This window comes from Lepidothrix coronata, unplaced genomic scaffold (genome assembly GCF_001604755.1).
Source record: "Lepidothrix coronata isolate B3197 unplaced genomic scaffold, Lepidothrix_coronata-1.0 Scaffold31, whole genome shotgun sequence".
Lineage (NCBI taxonomy): Eukaryota > Metazoa > Chordata > Aves > Passeriformes > Pipridae > Lepidothrix > Lepidothrix coronata.
Window position 1 is genome coordinate 8222220 of NW_016690211.1, and position 18153 is coordinate 8240372.

Sequence of the window (18153 nt, forward strand, 5' to 3'; positions counted from 1 at the left end):
ATATAGTATTTAAACAAAATGTTTTGTTTAATATAAACAATGTTTTCAAAAAAACTAAAGCAATTTTTTTCTTTTGGAATGCCTCAGTAACCAGGTTCCTGATTAGATATTGCTTTGGATAGCCAAAGTCATTTCAAGATTTCTCAGCTGCAGAGACAGAACAGAATTTTGTCTTCTGAGAGTGGCTGATAGGCTGTCTCGGAAGGCCAAGGTGAGGGTGAGATTCTTGCTTCATCTTGCTGCTGTATAATGGTCAGGGTTGGTACCAGTAGTAAGCTCAGATTTTCAAGATCCTGCTGTAAGGGAAACAGGCATCTGTGCCGTGTCTGTCACTGTTTGAGGATTTTTTTTCCTTTTGCCAGTTGCTTCCGTTAACTTATAGGCGAAGCATCAGTTTATTTTAGAGGAATGGGAGGGAGTAGACAAAAGTACTGGGGGGAAAATGAAGATAACATGTATTGTCATCCTTCCATCTGAATTGTTTTATGGATAAAATGTTGTGGAAAGTATTAAACAGTGACCTTTTTTATTCTCCCTCTAAATTCTATAGTATTACTTCATTGCTTTTAGGTACTTCTCTAATTAGTGATCATGTTTATAATTACACATATGTGGACTTCGAACTTTCTGCATTTTAGGGGAAGATAAAACTTCCATCTTTATTCACTTAAAAGCAGTATGACAATTTCCTATTTCAAACACAGCACCTTTGACAGTATCATGAGTGAAGGATTTTAGAGCAGATAAGATGGGATTCACTGCACAGCAGTTGTTCACAGTGGTTCTTGGGCCATTTAGTTGGACTAAGCAGGTGACAATTTATTAGCTATACTGTAATTTTCTTGTCTAGGTGATATAATCCAGAGATAGAGATACATGTTTTTGTTATCAACAGTGTTGCATTTTAGTCTGGTGTGTGTATTATCCTTCCATCTAGCATCCTGTTTATCTTCCTACAGCTGCACATCATGTTAGTATTTAGAAGTTCATATTATAAAAAGAACAATGCTGCTTTCCTGATTAGTTCTTGCAGCACCTTTTCACATAGCAGTAATTTCCTGGTATTACTTAGGGATTTTGCATAAATTTAAACACTATATAATTATCTGCATTTGCTATCCAAGTCTACTCAATCAATGTTAGCAATTTTTGTGTCTGATAGATACATGCATCAGCATTATTTTCCATGCTTTGTCTTCTTGCTTCCTGTCACTCATATCTGTCCACATGCATTTTAATTCATTTATTAAAAGCTCTTCATAAAATAAGTTTAAGACCTTTGTCTTTAACCTGCTGTATATAACAGTAGGGTCCAGTAACAAGATTTAGGCAGTAAGGACTTAGGATGCACTTGTGGAGTTGCAGTGTCTCTCAAGTTCAGTTTTGTGGAGGACAGTTTTATCTGAGCTACAGTGTGAGACATGAGAGATGACAGCAACCTGGGTGAGTAAAATAAAAAATGTCATGATTTCCTGTCTAGTTCAGTCATATTCCAGCTTGTCTACAGTCTGAATGGCTTGTTTGTGAACCTACAGCTTCAAGAGTACTCTTCAAGATGTAGTTGAGTTTTATTAGATATTCCTGTGATTCCTAAAGTAGTGCCCAGTGAACATAATCAGGAGTAGTAGTCTACTTCTTATTGTGGAAAAGGTGTGGGCCCCCACCACTATGTAGGGTTCTGCATTTTGACATACACATCTTCAGCATTCTTTGAATTTCTTGAGACCAAACTGGCTAAAATTGTACTGTGTCCCTTTCTCGTATGGATAGATACATATGGAAGTAATCAGCTTGCTTGCTGCATTTCTGTCACTTTGTATAATGTCAACATTGCAGTGTTTTGGAATGTCATTCCTTGTGCTATTGAAAGCTTTTAATGATTTATTTAGCAAAGTAGTTTTCTTTTTTATTCCTATAATTGTTCTCTGTGTATTTTAGTAGAACATGAACCATACTGAAAGATGCTTAAGAGTGATAGGAATATTTATTCTCTAATATGGAAATGGAAACAGAATATGGAAAGATTATAATGTCAGTGATTAGCAGAGTTTGGCATGGTACCTAACCATAACACAGGTAGCATTTGACACCATGTTGAAAGCTAAGCATTCTCCTTTTACAAGTGAGTGTTATTTGTGCTATGTCTGTCATTCTTGAATGGGAGGCTGCCAAGTTTGCTTTTACTCCAAGTAAGTGCTTTCCAAAACAGTCCACTAATTTTGGTCTTTGAGGACAGGCTCATTTTTGGTGGTCTTACCACTGTAGAGTGGAACCTCTAGTGGAACCACTCTACAGTAGAGGAGACTTCGCTGAACTTGAAATATGAAGTATTTTAATTTCTCTTCTTTCTTCATTTTGATTTGTAGTACATGAGTAGTGGCAGTTTTAATTTTGCCCCCCTAAGTCAAATATGCTTATCTATTGTGAGGAAAGGGTTAAGAGGTTTTCCAGATTTCTCTGCTCATTTCTAATCATTGTGTAAATGAATGTCTGCCTTTTCTCACTGTGCATCAAGTCTGAAATGTCAGCCAGAATGAGTTCTGCAAGTTAGATAATTGGCATTTTGTGAGTATAAGTACTTACAGTATGCAATTATAAATCTTCATTAGGTTATTATAGAAGTTTTGCTTCTGTCATTTGTTAAAATTACTTACAAATTTTAATTTTCCTCTCAAGAAGTTATCTATATGTAATGTTAGGAAATGACAAGAAAGTGCCTAATAAAATGTCATGTTCTCCTCAGGGTAGTTATGCCTTCATTTATAAAGTCAGAATTCCTTACATAACTACTTGTACATCCTCCTTTCTTTATAGAAATGATACTCAGGAGCCATTTCCCTATTTTCCCCTCCATTTTTTTAATCCCTCTAGTCAAAGGTGTGCTCACCCACACCCTTAATACACTATTAGCATTTAAAAGAGCTCTTTAAATTATGATTTTGCAGTTGTCATCAGTGTTTGGCCTTGGATTTGTTTAGCTTGCCTGACAGGTAACAGTGCAGTTTTAATGATAAGAGTGAAAAATGTGGCTTTGGTCTTAGTTTAACTATCAGAGACTGCATAATTCAGAAGGTTACATGGCGTACTGCCACTTCCTTAATTGCATGTCCCGTTACAGCACTGGCAAAAGGATGCACTCATTAAACTTTTCTTGTTCTCAGTATCTGTTAATTTTCCTCCTGCACCTGATTGCTAGTATGGACTGGTCAGGTACATATTATCTTTTCCCCTAAGACCCGTAAGCCTTGATTTCAAGGAAAAATATACCAAGTGACAGCAAGGAATTATGTCACTAATTGAGCTGAACTGCTGCAGAGAACAAACTGCAGTCATAAGGGTTTGGTTGCTGCTGATATTTTGTTTTGTTTGTGACCTATATAAAGAATTTCAGAAATCTTTCCTAAAACTCTTCTAAATATTACTTACCTTGAAATTGACCATTTTCATTATATAAAAGACAGTAGTAGTTGATAACAGACTGACTAGCTTTCTTCAAACTCTTTGTAATGTGAGCTTTACATGTTTGCAAATTGGTTATTGAGTAAGTAGTGACTGAAGTATAGCATGTTATTAAAAATGTATAAAAATCGCAAGATTTTAACAAAGTTTAAAAAAAAGATTTGCAGCTGGTTTTGCAGCTGAGCTTGTTTTGAGCTGTTTTGGTACATCTGCTTATCTTTCTGCCCTGTACTCTGAAATTTGAGACTGCCGTAGAGTAGCTGAGATTTTTGTGACTTTTTTTAGCAGAACCGGACTATTATGGTAAGATACCAAAAGTGATTAATACCACAACTCATGTCACTACAAGAGCTTCTGCACATAAGTAGTGTCTTGAAAAATAATGTTTCATATTCATACAATTTAGTGAGAAAGTAAAAGTTTAAAACAGAACATCAGGTTTTGATATTACAAAAAGTGCCTAAGTGTAAAGAATGTTTGTATTTTTAAAGCAAAGCTTTTGTATTTTGTGTGTGGGTATTATCTGTAGTAGTTCTTAGGAACTGTTAAAGTTTTCTTTTTTTGTTAAATATTTGGAAGCTATCAGCTGCTAATGCCAAGTGTATGCCCATCCTGTCTCCTAAACTAGCAGGCAGAGTATTACTTTGCGATTGGATTTAGTTTTGAATCAATTTCTAGAAGGTGAATTATTTATTCTGGTTGAAATTTGGGAAAGTGCTTTGTGTTCTTTAAGCCCTTTGGTTTGAATTAAATTCATATTGAGTACATTTCTGATAGTTTGAACAGAGTTTACAAAATATTGCAGTGAATAGCAAAGGCTAAAGTGATAACTATAGTTATTGTCAGCATATCACATCTGTGGATTTCATTGATGGCCAATGTTTTTATATTACTGTTTTGTTCATTTACCTACTGGTTGCTCCATAGAAGACTTTATTTTCTGAATGAAGAAAAGAAATTCATTCGAACACTTTCTCAAAGTGAGCTCTTAGTTTCACAAAACCTTTCTGTCATATTATTTTATTAGAGTCTAAAGTCAAATAAGAATTATAGAATGGAAACTTGTTTTCTTTTTCTCAGTGGGAAAAATAATTCTGTATTTTTCACTCTGGAACAGAGAAATTTTCAGTAACTGAAGCAGCAAATCAAGATTTTTACTTAAATAAATATAATGTACTAGAGGGAATCTGCAATATTTGAGACAATCAGAAATGTTTAGATGAACTAGATGATAAATAGAAAAAAAAGAATTTTGGGATCTGAGAAGTTAGTAAGGTGTCCACAGTTTACCTACTTACTGGCTGTTAGTTAAATGTTGATGTGTATGCTACCCAAGCAGTAGGTTAGTACCTGAATTACTTTGATTTTTGGTCACATCTGGAGACAATGTGGGCAGAAGGAAGTAGGTATTTGAAAACAAAACAAGAAGTTTTATAATAGCATACCTGTCGAGAATAAAGGTAGACCTGCAAGAGGAGGTACTTGCTAAATTACACAGTGGGAGGGCAACAGATAGTTTCACTGTTAAAAGCTTAAAGGAGTAATTACAGTGCTAAAAATTGGTTGTCCTTGTTTGTGAACTTTAACATAATTTTCTAGTGCTTATGAGAATGAAAACCCTCTTCAAAAGTTGACTTTAGACTCTGTTTTTGAACTTGTAGCATATTTTCTGCTATACATAAATGGGATTCACATGACTATTTTATGGTAGCTTATATGCTAACATAAATTACATTGACTTTAATCTAACATTTGGAAAGGCTGAACTGGGTGCAGTGCTTGTATTTTCTTTCAATTACTTTAACCTGTTGTTTTATGCACAGTTTGACAAATTGCTGTTACTCAGACTTCATGCTTGTAGTGACAAGGGGTCCTTGTTGAACTAGGTTTTAATGTTAAAAAGCAATGACATTAGTAACTTTATCAATGTTAGCATATTAAGTTAAAATTCACTTGAGGATTCAAAAATAATTTTCTCTGCTGTCACGTAAAGCTGTATTTGGGTACAAACCTAGTATGTCTCTCACTAGAGAACAAAATTTGCAATGAATAAAATATATCACTATGAGAGCTGCCTAAGTTTGTTGGAAGTAAATGCTTGGGGCTTTCTGCTTTATTTCTTTAGTTTTCAATTAGTAATGAATTTTACTGTTTAAGTACAAGCCAGTTTGAGAAACATTGATCCAAGTTACCTGTGTATCCCAGTCTTTTTTATGGTTTTGCCCAAAATGGTGTCATTTATCTGGTCACTACTCTACTGGTTTCTCTAAATTTTCATGCTATCTGATACCCTGTAGAGCTTCATCAATTCCCTTAGTCTTTCAACATATGTTACTTCTGACATTTTGCAAAAAGTGAGATCTATTAAGATTTGCCTTGTAAAACTTTTTTTTTAAATTTGGCTTACTTCCTTGAGCCTTAAGGGGTTGTTTCACACAGCACATCTTGGAAGAAGTATTTTTTTTCCAAGATATAAGTATCAACATAAATAAGCTATAGGTAGTGAAGCCTCCCTACCTATCTTAGGTAGGAGATAATTTGCTCTTTGAAGTCACTTTTCATTTTTGGTCAATCTGTGACTTTCCCCCTCATGTGGCTCTATTTGATCTGGTTAATCTTTTTCAATTACTCCTGGTGTTCTGTCCTCCATATCCAGGATAATTCACCAATCTTCCTGTGAACAGTCAAAACTATGTAGTGCTTTCCCTTTAAGCAGATGACATGCCATTTTATTTTACTTTTCTTTAAATCATCATGGCTGGGCTTCGAGAACGAAGATTTGGGATTTCAGCAGGGTCAACTTGGAGAGTCTTTAAATCAACAATCATAGTTAATACTGTGAAAGTAAATAGTTAAATCTAAAGAACAATTAGTTTCCCTATTTATTTATTGGTTGCAGGGAAAAAAGAGCCAAATGCAGATCTAATTCTGTGTTGTAACTGATACAGGCTTTGTCTAAAATGGCCCATGGACTGATTTTACAGGTCATACTGGTTTCTTATTTTAGATATTTGGAAGAAAGCATCTTCAAAAGCTTTGTCTGTTCAGTTTCCTTTTCTCATGTGTTTCGTGCATTTCAGCTTGGATTATATAGCCAAAGACATTTGGGTTATATTTCACCCTTTAGGTCTACTCATGATTCCTGTGTGAGATCATTGTAGCTGAAGTGACTTTATTCTCCTGCTGTTGTGCCTCTTCCTAGGCTATGGCTACTAATGGGCTTTGTCCTCTTTGTTTTGCTGAACAGAAGATTTTGTTGCAGTAAATTTGTGGATTTACAGTTACGTTGCTATTTGTGGGCTTAATCTCCGCTTTCCTGCTTTGATGATGTGACTGGACTTCACAAGTATTTTAATGCCGTGATGGATAAACTGAGGATGTAATCTCCAGTCCTTAGGCAAGGGGGGATATTTATGGCCCATGTTTGCACTAAGTGTTTATCTGCACAAGGGACACTGCAGGAAACAAAAGTTGTGGACCAAAGGCGTGGCTCTCAGAACCATAGTCCTCTGTGGATAAATTGCTTCAAAAATGGTGACCCAAAATGAGATTTAACAAAGTGCTTGGGTCAAGTCTGAAATACACAGCAGTTTTTAGCACCACATCATGTGGTTTCCATCTCTAAGATTTCCTGGTTTCCTGGAATTGCTGGCAGGCTGTGCCTTGCCAGAGTGGGGGGGCACTGGGGCTGTTCCCTCCAGACTGTCGACTTCTCCCTCTCGGCTGGGCCACTGGAATGTGTGTGCATGTGCGTGATGGATGTAATTTGGCTCTGTAGAGAGAGAGAGAACAGTGGAGCAGTGTAAGTGTTGCTGTTGATTTAAAAAAAACATTTCAGATTTTGGCTAAAAGATAAAAAAGTTACAGGTAATGCAATAGTGCTGTTAACAGATAATTATGCTTTATTCTGAAAGTTACACCTGACTAAGATAAAACTCTTTTGAGCTCTCCTAGTTAAATCAGTAGATTAAAAATTAGTACAAAACAAAAAGCAGCAGTTACATACTAAGATAGTTCTTGGTTTTCTAGAAAAAAAATCATTGAGATTTCCTTTCCAACAATACTTCTGAAGCACAGATAAAATGGCTTCCTGTCCCATGGTTTCCTGTATCCATGACAACCTGACTTTAAGCACTTCTTTCTTAGTTTCCTGAGCAAACTGTTGCAAGTCCTGGGTCAAAATGTGAGTGATACAGTATGCAGCAATACTGCCTTTACTAAGGTTTCGCAGATGAGTATAGTCAATCAACTTATACTACAATGAACTGCAAACGGCAAAATAATGAAAGTAATGAATTTCAGATTTGGGGTAAGGAATTGTTTATATCTGTTTTGACTGTAACTGAGCTTTATAAAGATAAAATTTATATTACAAATGAGCCGCCAGTGAAAGGAAACTTGTTTACAGTCAGCATTTCTGTTTGAATGCTTTTAAAACATTTCTTAGTCATTTCTGATTATAAAAAAGTAGTTCATAAATAGTATTTTTAATTTAATAGAAACTCTTATTTTGGCAGCCTAGATGCTTTTATGCTGCAATCAATTAAATGTTTTCTGGCTAGGTTGGCAGTACATTTATTTAATTGTTCATTTACTTTGAAATTTTTTTTCAGTGTAGTGAATTTTTTTTCAGACTTAGTAAGTTTAAGTTTTAAACTACTTGTTTGTCATGAAAGGAGAATGTGTAAAATACCAGTCTTGAGAGCAATGCTAATATTTTAAAGACTGTACACATAGATTTAATTACTTAATAATAATTAATATTTATACAGTTAATATATTTGAATTAATGATATTCATGTACTTTTTTTTATCTCTACTAGCGAAGTCAGAGATGAGTAAGAAGGCCAATGACAGGGATATGTGTGTTCTGCAAAGTTCTCCACCCTGCCCGGGAGCATTCCTGTATATACTTAATTGGGTTTTTTTGTTGCTGCTTCAGAAGGAGGCTTTTGGCTGTCCATCTGCTTGTCAGCTCTGCACAGGGAGACAAGTTAGCTGTTGTAATGCAGGGCTTTCGAGCATCCCTTGGAACTTACCAAAAACGACAATTCTTGTGTACCTCAGTGGAAATAATATATCACGTGTCACTCCAAATGAACTAAGAGGGCTTCAGAAGCTTGCTGCACTCCACATGGATAACTCCAGTATTCTGTATGTGCACCCAAAAGCTTTTGTGGAGCTCCCCAAACTGTGCTACTTGCATCTCAATAACAATAATATCAAACGCCTGGATCCAGGAATCTTTGAAGGCCTTTCCAATCTTCATTGTTTATACCTTCAGAATAATCAAATAGCTTTTCTTCCCAGAGGATTATTTAGTGATCTTTTTTCTATTAAATATTTATCGCTTCAAAGAAATCGTCTCAGTGTCCTTGGAAGTGGGACTTTCTTGGGTATGATGAGTCTCCAAACACTAAACCTAGCCAATAATAAGATTTCATGGATATCAGATTCAGCATTTCATCATCTTGAAAACCTTGCATATTTGTTTCTTGAAGGTAATAGCTTAAAACTTGTGCCATCGAATGCTATTGGAAAGCTCAAAAATCTTGAAAGACTTTCATTGTCTCACAATCCTATTGGATCAATACAGTCTTTTGCGTTTAAAGGACTTACTAAGCTTAGATATCTGTCTTTGAAAAATGTCAGGCTAAAATGTATTGCTGTAAATGGATTTTTTGGATTAAACAACCTTAGCCAGTTAATCTTAAGTTATAATGATTTAGAAAATATAAATTCCAGCACTTTTACTGTATTAAACAATTTAATGTATCTGCAACTAGACAGAAATAAAATAGCCAGTATTGGTGATGGTACCTTTGAAAAAATGGGACAGTCACTTAAAATACTCAGTTTAGCTTTTAATAATATTACAGAGTTACAACCTGAAGTGCTCAAGCCTTTAGTATCTCTAACTCACTTACAGGTAAATTCTAATCCTTGGAACTGCAGCTGCAAAATGCTTCGGTTACTTAATTGGCTGGCATTGTCTCCCGTTTCTGTAAGAATTCATTGTCAGAATCCGCAGAGTATGCGTGGTAGACCTTTGCATTACATTAAGGGGACTCGGTTTTCAAACTGCATTAGTCCTACTGCCAGCCCAGAGGCTGCTTGGAGTCTGGGATCTGTGGGTGTCCATCACAGCGCTACCATGTTGCTGATGGCGTGGCAAAAAGGAAAGAGTCAGAAACTTGAGCAGTTTGTCAATGCAGAAACTAAATATGTTGCTTTCTGGGAAGGAACTACAGCTACCCCTTTGCCCTATGAAGGAGATGCTGTTGAAATTCCATCACAGGCAACTACAGTATTATCAACATTACCAGTGCAAATACCAACACAGATTATATCTACTAACAGAACTGTAGAAGAACAAGATTTACTTCCGAAAGATGTTGCTCCTGTGTCATTAAAAACATCCCTGATTTGTGCACAAAAGGTTGAAAAGCTGAATCAGGCTTTTGACATTTTATTAGCCTTTTTCATTCTGGCTTGTGCTGTAATCCTGTTCTTAACCTGTAAAATTATTCAGTTTAGGCAGAAACTAAAGGTGCTGGAAAATTCAGGGGAAAAGAGAATAGAATATTATGGCTTTTATCAGCCTGGCAGATATAACATAACTGACCCAGTGCAGTCTCTAACTCAGAAGTCAGTGGTACATTCAGAACTGGACCAAATTAGGCTGCTCAAACGAACAGCATCAGAAAGTCAGGCACAGGTAATACTGTTTGAACATTCATCATTGTAATTTATCTCAATTTATTTGGTGTTAACTTTACTGTGATATGAAAGGTCAAGAAATCAAGAACTCGATTTTCTAAAAATACCTTCACTGATTAAAAGCAACTGCTTGATATGATTGTGGAAAATGGCACAATTTGAGTTCTGCATTTTTTTTTTGCTTCCTGAATGTTTTGAAGTTTATTATTTTATTATGTGTCATTTAAATCTGACACAGATATGTTTATTATCCTCTGTCCCTGTTTTTAGGAATCTTTCACCTAAAGGTGAAGTATACATGCAGTATAAAGTACATTTTTATTTAATTTAATTTGCAATACTTAGTATGTTCCTACAGAAATTCCATAGCTAACTTAAAGCTTGAAGCAAACAAAACATCACTTCTTAGTAGGATCACAAATCTAAAGAGTCTTGGGGAATGAGAAAATAAACAGTGCTTTTTGTATTTAATGCAGTTTTTACCCTGCCTCCTATTAATAAGCACAGTAGGAAAAAAAGTGAGCATATTTACTGCTGGAATGTTCCAACTCTTGAGGAAGAGAATAATTTAAAACTAGACAAATTTTATTAATACCTATAACATATTTTAACATACAAAGTTGTGTATTCAGTCTGTGTAATAAATATATTAAAGTGACTTTTTTATTAGTGTGTATCTGTATTATTTTATTAAATACCCCAATCTGGAGTTAAGGGAACCCAAATTTCTGTTGAATTGAAAAATTGAACAAGTTTGTTAGGTCTAAGGTAATAGAGCTGGTTAATTACTTTCAATAAAAGATACTTTGTCATCTATGTAGTAATAGTTTGAGGGACTTTTTGGCTAGATAAAAGGTACAAATTAAAGAAATATGCTACACTGTAAATACATGATGCTAAATTAATTGCTAATTTATTTACAGTTTTGAAAGTGTCAGGTCAAAATACATGTTCCTAGTGAAGGCTTCATCTTAAAAATATGGATATTTTCCTATTTAATTTTCACTGATTTTAACACTTTATTTCTATTTCAAATATTGATGTTCTGATATTGTCAGGTTATGTCTACTGTATGGTAGCTTTATTTTCAACTAATAGGACTTCTGTAGATACTGTTTGTCTTCTACAGGCCTATGCCTTAGAGAGTTCAACTATGTGGCTTTTAAGTTACACAGTTTACAGTTAAATCATTCAAGGAAAATTGGGGAACAGTGCTTTGATAGTCTCTCCTCCATGGTGTCGATAGAAATTGTGTAGAGGTATGTTACTGTTCTAGGCTCCAGCCTGGGGGCTGGCATTTTAGATGAGCTAGAACTGCCCTCAGGGTTCTTCTTCTATCCCGCCTGCTTCCTGCCGGTGTAACTCATGTGCTTGGCTGGGTTGTGCAGCTTCCTGTTATTGTGTTTGTCCGTCTGCAGTTCTTTTCCAGGAGTGAAAATACAGAAAGTATATAAACCTTGACTGCACTGAGAGGGTGTGAATGTGCAGATGTGTCTTCACTGTTGCTTGTTATGTGTCTCAATGGAATGTAATGAAATATCAGTTTAGTATATTGTAATACTGTATTTTACTGTAATTTACTGTATGAGATCAAATGTACTGTAATAGATCAAATACTCATAAAGAACACTCAATTCAGCTACTTGAATGAAAGCTTAAACTGTTTTGGGTTGCTTAAGTAGAAAAAATAATTTTCTACTTGTAGATCAGATGTTAAGTGTAATGGGCAAACGCTTTTAAGGAGGGAAAACACTGGCTGTAATTTATGTTAGTTTTTTTTTCAGGGACTAATCCACTTCACTCCCTTCCTTTATAATCCATTTTTGTTACGTTCTGTCTCTTCTACATAATTCCTTGTGATAAATATTAAATTTGTTTTCATTTAGGAGCAGCTGCACAACTGATGAGTAGTAGGTTCACAGTTGCACAGTTGTAAATTCAGCAGTTTTGTGTCCTATATTTCTAAATTTTCAATTTTATATAGATGTCTTCAGAAATAATGGACTTGAAATTTGGTGGAAACTAGTTAGGTTTTCCTTGCTAGAAATGCTTCTCTGCCTTGGTTACAGAGGAGTTTTGGGAGTGGGAAAAGGTTGAGACTGATCATACCTAATTCTCAAGGAAATCTGGCAGGGAGCAGCGCTGTTATTTTAGGCTCTGTTGTCCACAGCTGCTCTCTGCAGAAAACCACCAGAGATTGCCTCTGAAGGTGCATCCTTTTCACTGACAAGCTGCTGTAGGAGTTGTTTGCCAGATGTGAGTCTCACCATCTGTAGCGATGGAGCATGAAAGGAAACCAGTGCTGTCACAGCTGTTTGTGCAAGCAGGGAGTTGGAGCGGTTGGAAACCATCCTTTCTAGTGGAGATATCCTCTAAAATCCAGCTTGGCAACATAGGGATTAGACTAACAAGGAACTGAGAAATTCATTATGCAATTGTGAGGGAAATGCCTTTCTTTCACAGTTAGTATCTTTTGTATTTGAATGTTCACACCAGGAAACAGATCCTTTCATGTACACATGTGGTTCATATGTCTGTTAAAATCATTAGAGAATACATTAGAAGACTTAGTTGAGCTATATTAGGTGAGTCTGCACCCATGAAACAAAATGGTGTTTCATGGAGATCATGTTAGTGAGTCATAGGGCTCGCCTGGAAATGTTGTCTTAGCCGCTACTTTATTGCTGTAGGAGCTCCCTAGTACTGTGCAGCTCCTAAGAGGGGATGGTGGTGTACTAATCATTTATGTTGCTCACAGTATGTGCAGAGTAATCTCCGTTTGTCCCTCTCTACTTCTTTCCTTAGCTAATGAGATAAGAATAAAAAATTAATTAATCTTTCTCAAATCCGTACACTAGTAAAGATATGAAATCAAACTGTTTATTGCTTCCCATGGTGAATATAGAAAAGCAGAAGTTATGTTGTTTTTCTTTTAATCTCTAAAAAAGTATGTTTTCCCATACAGATTCTTTTTTTCCTTTCTGAGGGAGATGCATAGGAGACCTGGGGTCCATTTTATTTAAGCACCACGAAAAATTCATCATGACATATGTTTTAAGCTGATGATAAAGCTTTATCTACAGTATTTATCTGTGTAATTGAAAGAAAAATTGTGAATTTTTACAGAAAACCTCAGAATAATAAAGTTGAATACAGAGCTAAGTGTATTAGAAATTATAAACAGAATGAGAAAAAATGGATACTTTTTTCCAGAACAGATGTGGTCTGGTTTTTCCTTTGCAAAGCTTTTATTCTTTTATCTAAAAAATTATGCAAACTTTGAAATAAAAGGTTTGAGATTATTCAGGTAGACACTGCCCGAAATGCTAAATTTTGTTTTCATTATAGGCAGGGTGCATTATATTAACAGGCAGCATAAAATATCCTTTCTGTAATTAAAAAAATAATGTATTCATTATATCTTTGAAACTGGGTTCTGGAGTGTTTTAGGTCCTGATTGCGGGCCATTTATTTTTGCTGCATACCAATGAGGTTTTGTCCTAATTACTTAGGAAGACTAGGTAGATATAAAACCAGTTATAACTTGATGATGATGTTTGTTTCATTGATGATCTCAATTATATGCAATTCAAGGGGGAAACTGCTTAAACAGTGCCATCCTTAAGGTATAAGATTTTAGTATGGACAGTATTAACTGCTCTGTTTTGAAATTTCATCTAAAAACAGTGTCTCTGTCTTTTCTGTATCTACTCGTATGACTTTTTAATGTATTTCTTGAAACAAGCAGGCTAGTTTTAGTCTCTTTATGAAGGTACTACACTGAGTTGCTTGGCTTGCTTTGTCATCTATGAAAATAAGGCCTGATGCATTTTATATTGCCGCTGAACTTTAACTGAGGTTTGTTTTTTTAAAGCATTAGTCTTTGCTATCTTTATTTTTCAGCAGCATGTATCTTGTATTCTAAAAATAGTTCCATTGTTTAATGGTTCCATACCAGGTAAACATTTCAGTGAGTCTTTGGTAGAAAGAAAATGCATGCCCCATTTAAAGGAAAAAAAGAAGGAAGGAGAGAAAAGAGAAGGTGTTATCTTTGCTTATAGCTGCAGGCAAGTTACCTCATTTTGAAAGGTCTTGTACATTCTTTAGCTTTGTTTTCCTCAAAAAAGAAAAATTCTCACGAACCCTTACTAAAATAAGAAGTATAATTTCTCATGTATGCCATTTCTTTACTTTCCAAGTAAAGAAATCAGTGATTTCTTAATGTCCTTTCAAGGCCAGTTATCAAAGACAGTGTTTTGGGTCTTCAACCACTATACTCTATTTCTTCTGGTACTTTCATAGATCCTTGGAAACACAGTTTACTGAAATGAGCTTCCCTATGTGCTCCTTCTGCCAATCTGCAAGCATGGAAAAAACTCATGGAGTTAATGACCACTATGCCTACAGTATTTATTTACATGTTGGATAATTAAAGTAACCTCCCTGAATATGTTGACCATAATTAGCCCTGCAGCTGATCAAAAGGCTATGCCTTCATTGAGTTAAAAACCTTTTTTTTCCTCTCCCAGTATAAAATTTTCTTGGCAGCTAGGGATTCTTCATCAAGTTGGTTGAAGAAGGATTGAGAGTAGCCCTGCAGAGAAGGACTTGGGGGTAAAGGTTGATGAAAAACTCAACATGAGCAGGAAGGGTGTGGTTGCAGCACAGAAAGCCAACAAAATCCTGGCCTGCATCAAAAGCAGTGTGGCCAGCAGGTCAAGGGAGGTGATTCTCCCTCTACTCTGATCTCATGAGACCCCACCCAAACATAAGAAGGATATGGAACTGTTGGAGCAAGTCCAGAGCAGGGCCATGAAGTTGGTAAGAAAACTGGAGCAGCTTCCCTACGAAGACGGGCTGAGAAAGTTGGGGCTGTTCAGCCTGGAGAAGAGAAGGTTGCATGGACACCTCATAGCAACCTTTCGGTATCTGAAGGGGGCCTACAGGGAAACCAGAGAGGGACTCTTCATTAGGAACTGTACTAATAGAACAAAGGAGAATAGTTTCAAACTGAGAGTAGGTTTAGATTAGATGTTAGGAAGAAATTCTTTACTGTGAGGGTGGGAAGACACTGGCACAGGTTGCTCAGAGCAGTTGTGGATGCCCCATCCCTGGAATTGTTCAAGACCTGGTTGGATGGGGCTTTGAGCAACTTCGTCTAGTGGAAGGTGAGTTGGAACTAGATGATCTTTAAGGTCCCTTCCAACCCAAACCATTCTATGATTCATGAAGCTTGGAAGGAAGAAGTAATAGAGGTAGTGTACGGCAACCTGTATTATAACTTAAATAGCATGTATGAACAGGGCATAGTTTACTTTTCCAGGGTGCAAAGTGTTCACAGTTGTCTTCAGTTGAATGCCCTTTGTCCTCTATTGTCATAAATCTGAGGATAGCTGTTACCCTTTTCATGTTGGAAAATGTTAATCACATTAATGGCATTTTCCTAGAGATGCATTTCAAACAACAGGATGAGGCAGAAGAGTTTTAATGGGAGGTGTGTAGGTAGGAAGGAACCTTTTACTCTGTGAGGAAATCTGCTCTGTCTCTGAGGGCTCGTTATGCAGGCTGCTGAGTAGGCAGCGTTCACTTTTTCAATAGTGCTGTGAGGAGGGTAGGCTGTTTGTTTGCTGTTTGCTTGCTGTCTGCAGAACATCACAGAGAATTCTCACGTGTAGTGCTTTGCTGTTCTGAATGTGATGAGGAAGCTTTTGGGCAAGGAAGAAAGTATCTTTTTAAAATACATAGCTGACAATCAAATAATGAAAATTGTGTCAGTTTTCATTTTGTGGAATTCAGGAGTTTCAAGTTTGATTATACAAAATACAGTTCAGATCCTGGCATTTGGCAGTAGCTGAATAAAAAAAAGTGAACAAAAATAATTCATTGGAAACAAAATGATCATGAGTTGAATCGTAATTTTATCAAAACAAATATGAAAGAGATATTTTCTGTGCTTAGTATTCTAACTTGATAAACTTTTTTTCAAAGCATCTATTGGTGTATAAACTCAGTCATATATGTAAAATTTTGTGTATGTCTGATAAGAAGTTTTTCAAATGCAGTAGCTAATGTACAAGGGGCTACAGTTTATCTGTGTCTTCAGTTTTCATCCCAAATAAGAAAAGGAAATGAAAAAATATTAAGAAATAGATTCATCTGTGATCGGCTACAATCAAACTACAATACATGAACTTAGTATTCAGTGCTCGTAAATAAATGGAATGTGTCTGCTTCTGCTTATTGGGCGGTGGCAGCAGCAGCATCTTTTGGGGATAATTAAGCCTGAAATATGCAAACAGGAAGCCATTAAGTGCTTCTGTCAATGGCAGTCCCAGGAAGAGAGTTATAGTTTACCATAACCAGTTAGGCCCTTCCTCTTTTTTTGCTGTATGTAGGTGGAAGTTTTTCAGTTTTCCCAGGATGAACATCTTTTCACTTGCAATGTTTCTCAACTCCTTCACAGAGTAGGAATCCAAGCACCAAGGTCCCACAATCCCACATCTCTGACATTAGATCCACAGTAGCAGTAAATTGAGCGGAAGCAGAAGTTGGCTACTTTCCATTAACTAGGAGTTGGTGGCACCTGCTTTATCCATCCTGGGAAGATCATGTTTTGATGCCCCTACCCTACAGACACATCAATTCTCAAGGCAGGGGCAAGTGTAGACATGTTTAGTGTAATTTTGGGCATTATGGGAGTATCTAATCTGGCCTTCAGGTCATGCTGGGTAAAGGTGCTCAAGTCCTAAGTAATATCTACCAGCCCTTTGCAGTTGTCTTAAATAGCCTGGTATTTCAAATGGCAGGAAGTGCCCATGTTTAGGCAGAGAAATCCTACCACACCTTTCTCTACAGTCAGGGAAGTGACATTCGCACAGAACTGGGTGCAGGGATTTTACACCCTTTCTGGGGAGTCAGCTGCCTAGTAGGGTGAAGAAACACACGTAAGTAAAGGAATATACCATTTTTACAAGCTGCCACTGCTCAAGGATTTGTGTGTAGGTTTATGCATTGAATAGTGATGCCAGAAGTGGTGCTGGGAGTAGAAGCCAGTACTCCTGATCTTCCTGATAGCAGGGGCATGCCCTTCTCACTCAGTTCTTGACTCCTGTGCTAATACGTATTTTCTTTTATTAATTTACAATTACTTCTAAGTTTTCAACAGTGGCACATCAGGTTTTATTATATTTAAGAATAATGTTGCTTACATATTTTGAAGCCATTTTGTAATTAAAAAAATACTGAATTAATTGCGTGATAGCATGCTCAGCTAAGCAGTAAGCAGGGAAAATACCTCTTGGTAAATGTGTTTTACAGTTATTGAGCAAATTTCACGTGTAGTTCCTTTAGCTAAGTCATTTTCCTGTTCTTTTCCAATGTTATCCAAGATAAATTTTGGTCTTTTACAGTGTTATCCAAGATAAATTTTGTGGTATCATCAACATTTCAGTGGAAGGACTACATGATGTTATGACTGAAGATTCTGAAACAGGAACATACAAAGAGTAAGTGGAAAATCTAATTTTTTTAACAGTGGCAGTACTGTTTTATATGAAGTGTTTTGATTTGAAAAAATCTGTAGGCAGTTAAGACATGCTTGTAATAGTTCTATTTTCTCAAGAGTGAATGTTTTAGTAAGACAGGAAATTTTTGGTCTTGAGAGAAGATAATTGCAGTGGGGGAAGGAGGGCTTAAAATGACGGTATAATTTCATATTGTTCACTAAGTTATCTAATAAATGATGTCTTAAAATGTTCATATGCTTAGATTTGCTTTTTGCTTACTTGACTGTTATATCTAAAATTGCAATACAACAAGTTTGTGTGTTGATAGGGTGGTAGCTCAGAGTTTCTTTGAGTGTGACATCAGCCTCATATGAGTGTACCTAGTATGCAATACTTCACAGCTTAGAGAACTTGAAAACCTATCCCACCATGAGAGTTCTCTCCCTTTAGTTGTTCCACTTAACACATG

General features: G+C 36.1%; 2 protein-coding genes across 6 annotated transcripts in view; both read left to right on the top strand.

Moving 5' to 3' along the window:
* IPO11 (importin 11) overlaps positions 1-18153 on the top strand; it is an 80796-nt gene that overhangs the window by 53247 nt on the left and 9396 nt on the right. For all 4 annotated transcript variants that reach the window (XM_017811288.1, XM_017811285.1, XM_017811287.1 and 1 more), the window contains exon 30: positions 17589-17684. In XM_017811288.1, the coding sequence (XP_017666777.1) occupies positions 17589-17684 (96 nt within the window). The remainder of the gene's footprint in view (positions 1-17588; positions 17685-18153) is intronic.
* On the top strand, positions 83-11137 carry LRRC70 (leucine rich repeat containing 70). 2 transcript variants are annotated; one of them, XM_017811291.1, is made up of 2 exons: positions 83-211; positions 8283-11137. In XM_017811291.1, exon 2 carries the CDS (start codon positions 8294-8296, stop codon positions 10205-10207), a length of 1914 nt encoding a protein of 637 aa, XP_017666780.1. In that variant the 5' UTR covers positions 83-211; positions 8283-8293; the 3' UTR covers positions 10208-11137. The 2 variants fall into 2 exon arrangements, with proteins under 2 accessions (XP_017666780.1, XP_017666778.1); XM_017811289.1 differs by lacking the exon at positions 83-211 and adding an exon at positions 7617-7768.